This window comes from Priapulus caudatus, unplaced genomic scaffold (assembly GCF_000485595.1).
Source record: "Priapulus caudatus unplaced genomic scaffold, Priapulus_caudatus-5.0.1 Scaffold756, whole genome shotgun sequence".
NCBI classification, from domain to species: Eukaryota; Metazoa; Priapulida; class Priapulimorpha; order Priapulimorphida; family Priapulidae; genus Priapulus; species Priapulus caudatus.
The window spans coordinates 179,880-191,113 of record NW_014577817.1 but is presented as its reverse complement, the minus strand read 5'-3'; the positions used below and the strand labels follow the sequence as shown (position 1 = coordinate 191,113).

Below are 11,234 nucleotides of genomic sequence, written 5' to 3'. Positions count from 1 at the left end.
AGGAGGACAATAGCGACATATGTGTCATCACGTATATGTGCGCGACTTTGAACCTGGCTACCGCCAAAAGTATCCACATCAAATACGTATCGATATATTCGTGTTATTATAGCGTACATGTATACTATAAGCATATTACTTATTGGACATATGAGGCAGTAAATATTTGTATGTGATCAATGAGTGTTGACTAGTTCTAATATGTACTTACTATCATGCTTGTACAGAAAAAATTGTAACAATAAAGCACACGTTGTAAGCAAGGTGACTGCCAACCATTTTACTTTAAAACATCCTATCAGGGTAAATACGAACAAGTCAATTTCGCATAATTATATGTATGTTTGTATAGAATTTTGAATAATAAAATATTGCTAATCGTACTATAAATTTTCTTTTTTTCTTTCTGGCATGCATGTAATTCTGGGTAAAACGTGGAATGTGACAATGTGTGACCGCGGCGGCTGCAAAATACTTTCAACTCACAGACTCTATACGCAGATCAAGACGACACACATTATTACAAAAAGCTGTCTCTCTACTTAGCGTGTTATCCATTCAAGTTTTATGTCGACACGCAGCGTAAAATTAAGATTAACAGATACACTATATGAGGCTCATATGCAATGATGAGAGAACTATTACTATCGACAGCTTACATATAAAATATTCGCCGAAGTTGCGTTCTCTACTATAAATATTATACGTAGTAATTTCAATTTATTTGAGTTTTTTACCATCATTCTGTTATATTGGATATTTGTCAACAACGTTAAGACGCATACACAACGTTGTGATATTTTACAGAAATACGAAACATAAACGCACGCACACGCACGCACACGTCCGCTACCCTCGTCTATATATATCTCTCTCTCTTTCTTATTTCTCTATTTGCTTGTCGAACTCATAACCTCATCCTCATAAGTGATAATCTCAAAAGTCCTGGAGACTATAACGAGATGGAGAGAGTGGATCAAGTCCGTAGATCCACACTGCGGATCGCAGCGGAAAAAGTTGTGAATTTGCTATTTGACTAGGATGGAGGCAGGGAATTCCAATACGGAATCACAGAGACAAAGAAGCTAAACTTAAAAGGATTCCTTAGAAGTTTGTACATGCCGAAAACAGTGATCACGCTCAGATGAGCGGCGTGCAGCGAACAGGCTTCATTAAGCAAGAAGGATTGCAATTTTCATCTCACCATGATTAAATTTTATAGAAAGTTATGAGTTTTGAGTGAAGAAAGCGGACACGAAGAGGAGGCCATCAAGACGAGCAAAACAACATCAGTACTATCATCATAGTTTCTGGAGAGACCCACTCTCGCAGCTTTATGGCTGAATGGTGTCCAATCTAGAGCGTTCGAAGTCTATAGGGGCACCAGGCTGGCGCAAGCATATTCTAATATGGCGCAGAACCATCGTTTTGAAAGCTAGGGACCGAGTTAGAAGTCAGCAAAGCTAAGATTACGCCGTAGCATGCGAAGGATCGGGACGCTTTTTTACAAATGTAGTCAATGTGGGCATTCCAGCGAAGATCGTTACTAATAATAATTAACACCCAAATATTTGTAAAGTAGGTGAAGAGATAGATATTTATGATACAACGAGTAAGTAAAAGTCAAGGGTGATTGGAGCGAGTATGCGAAGAATTTTACACTTTTCTGCATTGAATTGACATACCCCATGATGTTGCCCACTTCTCAGTACGAGTAAGGACCCTCTGGAGGCGAACCTTATTTCTCCCTCTCTCTCTATCGGGGGTGTGTTCGCGCACACGCGTGAGTGGTAAAAACGTGCTTTTCGCAAAGTACATTCTATATTTAATTTCAAACTCCACGCATGAGAGGCATGTGACGGCTCACTGTCAGATAATAGCCACTAGAATGAATGGGGATTGGCGGGGTGTGACGACTACAACAAGAATGTGTTGATGGATAGGCGGACCGGTCAGCACGGCTGTCCATCGTTAGCGACACAGCTGCAGTGGTCAGTGCGTCTACGTCGGCACGGCTTTATCACGTTGTCGGCGGAAGTCGGTACTTTACCATCAGACGAGCCGACGGCAGCCCGCACACACGTGCCGCGACCTCTGGCGCTGGACACTTGGGAACACGCGATAGTGTAGACCGCTTAACAAACCGGACCAGTCAGCATTGTTATAGCTGGTGCCTTACTGCACTAGCTTACACGCGCGCGCGCTCAGCCCTCGCTGATGGACAACAACAACAGCAAGCAAACATACTGTAACGATGCGCGTGTCAACGATGCCACTGTAGCGCAGTATCACGTTGATGTTGTAATATACGTTGCAGTCTGATTACGTGCAGCTCAGTTTTGTAGTAACAAGGAAATGACCAGTATCTGTATTCGAAGGGTAAAATAACTACAAATTGTGGTCATATTCCCTAATTCTGACATTGTTTCAGTGTCACATATTTCTAGAAGACATGCCAATCACTATCACCATAACTGGAGGAATATCGCAAATTACAATTACAACTATGAAGAAACTGTAGAGCAAAAGATGTCCTCATCAATGCGGCCTTAGGCCTATATCGTATATCTGATATCATCATAAACTTACTGAGTGCAGATATTAAATTGGAATGAATGATACGTTAAGGTTAGAGAGACGGCTTTTTGTAATAAATTTGCTCGTTTACTTGCGTATAGAGTTGTAAGTATTTTATACCGTCGCGGTCACACTACACTTTACGTTCAGCCACACTTACATGCAAGGCTAGAAAAGAAAAGAAAATTTATGGTAAGATCGCAATATTTTATTATTCAAAATTTCTATGCAGGCATACATATATGCGATATTGAATTCTTCGTATTTACACTATATGCTAATGGTTGGCAAGTACGTTGCTTACAACGTAGCTTTATTGTTACATTGTTCAATAGAGACATATGATAGTGAGTAAACTATAGAACTAGTCAACACGAATTGATCACTACAAAATATTTTCTCTCTCATATGTCCAATAAGTAAAACGCTTATAGTATACAATGTAGCTATAGTACACGAAATATATCGTTACAATTATGTACGTATTGATGTGGATACTTTAGGCGTTAGCCAGTGTCAAAGTCGCCGCCACATTATACGTGATGACACATGTCGCTATTGTCCTCCTCAACAACCGCTTATATATCATCTACGAATGCTTTACACACACGCGCGCGTTAAGACTCGTGTAACTAGACAGAGGGCACTCACGGAGAGTGCATACCTCCGCGAGCTTGTAACATGTATACATGTGTATAACAGCTGGCTCGCTGCCTGCTGACTGGACGCCCTAAGGCGAGCTGGTGCTGAATCGATCGCGCCAACGCTACACACACACACGAGACCGATTACATGACTCCGTTGCGCGGAGGTAATAAACCATCTCGTGTTGTCTGGCTGGCTTGGGGGTTCGTCTGCCATCGATAGACACGCGGTGTGTTAACTGTCATCGCGATAGCCACCGAAGCCATCGAACGAAGGCGAGAAAGTCGATCATGTGGCAGCAGGCTGGACTTGACGTCGACATCATATACTCAACGTTCGGTGCCTCTAAATAAAACAAAAAACACTCAATGTTTAACGCCTTATAAATAAAACAATACATTTGACTTAATCGCATCTAAATAAGAGAAATGGGTTCCATCATTTCATACAATATTCATCTATTATTGTACAAAGGAAATGTGGGTTTTTAAAATTACGCTGATATGGAAATACGTGTAAATGCTTGCGGACACCCCTCAAGAGGCGGCCGCTGCAACATTTATAATGCTTATGAAGTGCTCTTTATTTACAACGCACAAGCAGCAGACAAAAATAAACTAGAAGCGGCAACAGGAAAGTACATGGTAACAGTGTGAGATATTTATGATAAGACGAGAGATTTAATAATATATGAGTATGATAACTGAGATGAGTTGATAACATACGGCGATGAGTTGAGCATGCTGGAGGCAGCGAAGCCGCTGCTGCGATGAGAGAGAGAAGCTGTCATCTAGCATCGTGGAGTGTCAGCAACACGGACGACATCTTCTGATTCATCTCATCGTCCTCATACACGCCAGCAGGCGCGACAATCTATGCGAAGCGGCGACGTAGCTCTGTCGCCGTGACCGTCAACGTAAGAGTCTGAGGAGCTCACGTCGGATGAGGAGAGCGACATATCAGAGGATGCTCTTCCAGGTCGGGAAGATGCTGCTGTCGTGAGCGTCAGTACGGCCGTCTGGATAGGCGACGGCTAGCTGGCTGCAGATAGACAGGCATCCGCGTACTGAAGGCTGCAGTCGATTCAGTAAGGGGTCCGTGTATCCGTGCGCCGCCATCATGACAGCACTGCGACGTTACGTGCTGCTGTTGCATTTCGTCTGTTCGTAGAGCGAGTGCGTGCGTCTGTATGTCTCGTGTGGTGTAGAACGAACATGATAGTGACTGCCGTCGGCGGAGGGAGTGCCGTTTATAAGCGTGGCGTCGACGACACGGATGACGGGTCGTCGGCAACGCTACCGTGTCACGTCGGCGTCGCCCACGGCACGGCTTTATACACGTTGTCGGCGAAGTCGGTACTTTACCATCAGACGAGCCGACGGCAGCCGCCACACACGTGCCGCGACCTCTGTCAGCTGGACATTGGACACGCGTGTGTCCACGCGTTATTGTGGACCGTTAACAAACCGGACCAGTCAGCATTGTTATAGCTGCTGGTGCGTTACTACACGGCGCGCGCACTGATGACAACAACAACAACAACATACATGTAACGATGGCCGCGTGTCAACGATGCAACTGTAGCGCAGTAGTCACGTGATGTTGATATATACGTTGCAGTCTTGATGTAACTTGCAGCTTAGTTTGTAGTAAAAGCGAAATGACAGTATCTGTATTCGGAGGGTAAATATACTACACAATTGTGTCATCTTCCATAATTCATACTTGTTTCAGCTGTCACCTATTTCTAGAAGACATGCAATCACCTATCACCATAAGCTAGGAATATCCGGCAACTACAATTACAACTAGAAGAAACTGTAGAGAAAAGGGATGTCTCTCATCAATGCGCCATCTAGGCCGTTATATCGTTATATCTGATTCTCATCAATAACCTTTACTGAGTTGCAGATATTAAATTGGACATGAATGATACGTTAAGTAAGAGAGACCGGCTTTTTGTAATAATTTGCTCGTTTACTTGCGATAGAGTGTAAGTATTTTATACGCGTCGCGCGTCACACTACACTTTACGTTTCAGCCACACTTAGCATGCAAGTGCTAGAGAAGGAAACAAAAAATGGTTATGGTAAGATCGCCAATATTTATTATTCAAAATTTCTATGGCAGGCATACATATATGCGATATTGCAACTTCTTCGGATTTACACTCAAATTTTTCTCGTCTCATATGCCCAAAGTGAAACGCTTATAGTTATACATGTATGCTATAGTAACACGAATATATCGTTACGATTATGTACGTATTGATGTGGATACTTTAGGCGTTAGCCAGGTTCGAAAGTTCGCGCACATATACGTGATGACACATGTTCGCTATTGTCCTCCTAACCAACCGCTTATATATCATCTACGAATTCTTTACACACACTTGCGCGCCGTTAAGACTCGGTGTAACTAGACAGAGGGCCACTCACGGAGAGCTGGCATACCTCCGCGAGCTTTTGTAACGTTACATGTGTATAACACTGCTCGCTGCTGGCTGCTGCTGACTGGAACGCCCCTAAGGCGAGCTGCTAGTGACTGGACGCCTAAGGCGAGCTGGTGCTGAATCGATCGCGCCAACGCTACACACACACACGAGACCGATTACATGACCTCCGTTGCGCGGAGGGTAATAAACCATCTCGTGTTGTCTGGCTGGCTTGCGGGTTCGTCTGGCCATCGATTAGACAGCGCGGTGTGTTTAACTCATTCGCGGTATGCCATCGAAGCCATGAACGAGGCGAGAAAGTCGATCATGTAAGCAGCAGTGCTAGGACTTGAACGTCGACATCATCATACTCAACGTTCGGCTGCTTCATAATAAAAGACAAAAAACACCCACTTTTAACGCTTATAAATAAAACAATACTTTGACGTAAATCGCATCTAAAATAAGAAATGGGTTCCTCATCTTGCATACAATATTCATATATTATTGTACAAAGGAAATGTGGGTTTTTAAAAATTACGCTGATATGGAAATACGTGTAAATGTCTTGGGAACCCCCTCAAGAGGGCGGCGACGCTGCAAACATTTATTAAGGCTTACTGATGACTCTTTATTTACAACGCAACAAGCCAGCCAGACAAAAATAAACTAGAAGCCGGCAAACAGCGAAGTACATGTAACAGTGTGAGATATTTATTTGATATAGACGAGAGATTTTAATATACAATCGAAGTATGATAACTGAGATGAGTTGATAACATACGCGATGAAGGGAGGATGCGTGGAGCAGCTGAAAAGCCAGTGCTGCGATGAAGAGGAGCTGTCATCTAGCAATCGCGTGACGTGTCAGCAACCGGACGACATCTTCATGATGATCATCTTCATCGTCCTCATAGACGCCAGCCACGGCCGACAATCTATGCGATAGCGGACGACGTCGCTCTGTCGCCGTGGACCGTTCACGTAGAGATGTGCTGAGGCAGCCTCTCGTCGGCATGAGGAGAGCGACCATATCAAAGGATGCTGTCCAGGTCGGGAAGAACATGTGATCGATGAGCCGTTCAGGAGCGCCGTCTGGAGTAGGGCGACGGCTAGCTAGCTACGGATAGACAGGGCATCGCGTGACTGAGGCTGCAGTCGATCAGTAGGGGTCCGTGTATCCGTGCCGCCAGCATCATGACAGCACTTGCGACTTACGTGCTGCTTGTTGCATTTCGGTCCTGTTCGTAGAGGCGGAGTGCGTGCGTCTGTATGTCTTGTGTTTTTGTGTAGAGGCGAACATGCAGTGACTTGCCGTCGGCGAAGGAGTGTACGTTTATAAGCGTGTGCGTCGACGACACGGATGACGGCGTCGTCGCGCAACGCTACGTGTCACGTTCGGCGTCGCTTACGGCACGGCTTTAATACACGTTGTCGGCGAATCGTACTTTACCATCAACGACGCGACGGCAGCGCCACAACGCTGCCGCCGACCTCTGTCAGCTGGACATTGGACACGCGTGTGTCCACGCGTTATTGTGGACCGTTAACAAACCGGACCGGTCAGCATTGTTATAGCTGGTGCGTTACTACACGGCGCGCGCACTGATGACAACAACAACAACAACATACATGTAACGATGCCGCTAGTGGTTTCTTAACGGTCCACACTAACGCGTGTCATTTTTGTCTGCTGCTTGTGCGTTGTAAATAAAGAGCACTTAGTAAGCCTTATAAATGTTGCAGCGTCGCCGCCTCTTGTGAGGGTTTGCAAGACATTTACACGTATTTCCATATCAGCGTAACTTGTAAAATCCGCATTTTCTTTGTACAATAATAGATGAATATTGTATGAAATGATGGAACCCATTTCACTTATTTAGATCCGCTTAACGACAAATGTATTGTTTTATTTATAAGCGTTAACATTGAGTATTTTTGTCTTATTTATAAGCGCTAAATATTGAGTGTTTTTGTCTTATTTAGAAGCACCGAACGTTGAGTATATGATGTCGACGTCAAGTCCAGCCTGCTGCAACATGATCGACTCTCTGGCATCGTTCATGGCTACCGATGGCTACCGCGACGACAGTTAACATACCGCGTGTCTATCGATGGCAGACGAACCCATGGAAGCCAACCAGACAACACGAGATGGTTTATTACACGAGTATTAACGCGCGCGTGTGTAAAGCATTCGTAGATGATATATAAGCGGTTGTTGAGGAGGACAATAGCGACATGTGTCATCACGTATATGTGCGCGACTTTGAACCTGGCTACCGCCAAAAGTATCCACATCAATACGTACATACATAATCGTATCGATATATTCGTGTTATTATAGCGTACATGTATACTATAAGCATATTACTTATTGGACATATGAGGCAGTAAATATTTGTATGGTGATCAATGCGTGTTGACATAGTTCTATAATGTACTTACTATCATGCTTGTACAGAAAAATGTAACAATAAAGCACACGTTGTAAGCAGCGTGACTTGCCAACCATTTTACTTTGAACATCCTATAGTGTAAATACGAACAAGTAAATTTCGCATAATTATATGTATGTTTGTATAGAAATTTTGAATAATAAAATATTGCTATCTTACTATAAATTTTCGTTTTTCGTTCTGGCATTGCATGTAATTCTGGGTAAACGTGGAATGTGACAATGTGTGACCGCGGCGGTGCAAAATACTTTCAACTCACAGACTCTATACGCAGATAAAGACACAACATTATTACAAAAAGCTGTCTCTCTACTTAGCGTGTTATCCATTCAAGTTTTATATCGACACGCAGTAAAATTAAGATTAACAGATACACTATATGAGGCTCATATGCAATGATGAGAGACATATTACTATCGACAGCTTACATATAAAAATACTCGCGAAGTTGCGTTCTCTACTATAAATACGTATAATTTCAATTTATTTGAGTTTTTTTACTATCATTCTGTTATATTGGATATTTGTCAACAACGTTAAGACGCATACACAACGTTGTGATATTTTACAGAAATACGAAACATAAACGCACAAACGGACGTTCACACGCACGCACACGTCCGCTACCCTCGTCTATCTCTCTCTCCCTCTCTCTCTCTCTTATTTCTTTATTTGCCTGTCGAACTTTATATTTCTCTTCTTCTCTCTTTCTTTCTTATTTCTTTATTTCTCCCCCTCTCTCTATCGGGGGTGTGTTCGCGCGCACGCGTGAGTGGCAAAAACGTGCTTTTCGCAAAGTACATTCTATATTTAATTTCAAACTCCACGCATGAGAGGCATGTGACGGCTCACTGTCAGATAATAGCCCATAGAATGAATGGGATTCGGGGGGGTGGACGTGGCGAAGTCGGTACTTTACCATCAGACGAGCCGACGGCAGCCGCCACACACGTGCCGCGACCTCTGTCGGCTGGACATTGGACACGCGTTAGTGTGGACCGTTAACAAACCGGACCAGTCAGCATTGTTATAGCTGGTGCCTTACTGCACTGGCTTACACGGCGCGCGCTCAGCCCTCGCTGATGACAACAACAACAACAGCAACATACCTGTAACGATGCCGCGTGTCAACGATGCACTGTAGCGCAGTATCACGTTGATGTTGATATATACGTTGCAGTCTTGATTACTTGCAGCTCAGTTTTGTAGTAACAAGGAAATGACCAGTATCTGTATTCGGAGGGTAAATAACTACACAATTGTGTCATATTCCATAATTCTGACTTGGTTTCAGTGTCACATATAATAAATTTTTCTAGAAGACATGCAGTCACTATCACCATAACAAGGAATATTTGCAAACTACAATTACAACTATGAAGGAACTGTAGAGCAAAAGATGTCTCTCATCAATGCGCTTTAGGCCTATATCGTATATCTGATATCATCATAACTTTACTGAGTGCAGATATTAAATTGGAATGAATGATACGGCTTTTTGTAATAAATTTGCTCGTTTACTTGCGTATAGAAGTATTTTATACCGTCGCGGTCACACTACACTTTACGTTCAGCCACACTTACATGCAAGGCTAGAAAGGAAAACAAAATTTATGGTAAGATCGCAATATTTTATTATTCAAAATTTCTATGCAGACATACATATATGCGAAATTGAATTCTTCGTATTTACACTATATGCTGTTTAAAGTACAATGGTTGGCAATACACCCAGCTAAGAACGTATGCATTATTGTAACGGTTTTTTTTTATACACGAATGATAGTAAGTAAATTATCGAAGTATGTCAACACGAATTAATCACCATACAAATATTTACTCCCTCATAATAATGTCCTATAAGTAAAATGCTTATAGTATACATGTATGCTATAGTAACACGAATATATCGTTACGATTATGTACGTATTGATGTGGATACTTTAGGCGGTAGCCAGGTTCAAAGTCGCGCACATATACGTGATGACACATGTCGCTATTGTCCTCCTCAACAACCGCTTATATATCATCTACGAATGCTTTACACACACGCGCGCGTTAATACTCGTGTAATAAACCATCTCGTGTTGTCTGGCTGGCTTCCATGGGTTCGTCTGCCATCGATAGACACGCGGTGTGTTAACTGTCATCGCGGTAGCCATCGGAAGCCATGAACGAGGCCAGAGAGTCGATCATGTAGCAGCAGGCTGGACTTGACGTCGACATCATATACTCAACGTTCAGCGCTTCTAAATAAGACAAAAACACTCAATGTTTGGCGTTTATAAGTTATTAAGTTATAATAAGACATTTTATAAGATATTTCTGTTTTATTGTACAGAGTAAATGAGTGGTTTATCACAAGTTAAGCTGATATGAAAATACAGAGGAATGTCTTGCAAAATCCCTCAAGAGGCGGTGACGCCGCAACATTGCCCGGGCTTACTAAATGCTCTTTATTTACAACGCATAAGCAGTACACAAAAATAAATTAGAAGCGACAACAGAAAAGTACATGGTAACAGTGTGACAAGACAAGACAAGATATTTATTAATACATATAATCGAGTATGATAACTGAGATGAGTTGACCAAAACACTATATATACTACATTAATGAAGCGATGGGTAACATTATAGCATAACATCACCAACGTGACCCCGCTACGAGTGACACAATGAGAGATCTATACATAGATAGAACATAGTAGGTAATCTTCCGCTGTAATACATCGTTGACACGCGGCATCGTTACAGCTAAAACTATCCCCAACGTCAAACTTCTTCATGATTTATGACGAATAAAACTACACCACAATTTAAGTTATTTATCTTCAGAATACGGCACCTGTTCTTTTTCGTTGCCTCAGGAAAACATTACCAACAAAACCGGCGACGTTCCGCTACGGGTTGTCACCCGTAGCGGAACGTCGCCGGTTTTGTTGGTAATGTTTCAATGAGAGATCTATACATAGATAGAACATAATAGGTAACCTCCCGCTACAATGCATCGTTGACACGCCGCATCGTTACAGGTATGTTGTTGTTGATGTTGTTGTTGTTGTCATCAGCGAGGGTTGCGCGCGCACCGTGTAAGCCGGTGCAGTAACGCACGCAAC

The 11,234-nt window shown here is 42.9% G+C and overlaps 1 protein-coding gene across 1 annotated transcript in view; it reads left to right on the top strand.

The window, feature by feature from the left end:
• LOC106813339 overlaps positions 1–8,258 on the top strand; it is a 12,363-nt gene extending 4,105 nt beyond the window's left edge. Inside the window, exon 2 of the mRNA XM_014817466.1 lies at positions 7,643–8,258. Within this exon, the coding sequence (XP_014672952.1) occupies positions 7,643–7,752 (110 nt within the window). The 3' untranslated portion in view covers positions 7,753–8,258. The remainder of the gene's footprint in view (positions 1–7,642) is intronic.
• Positions 8,259–11,234: the final 2,976 nt, after the last annotated feature.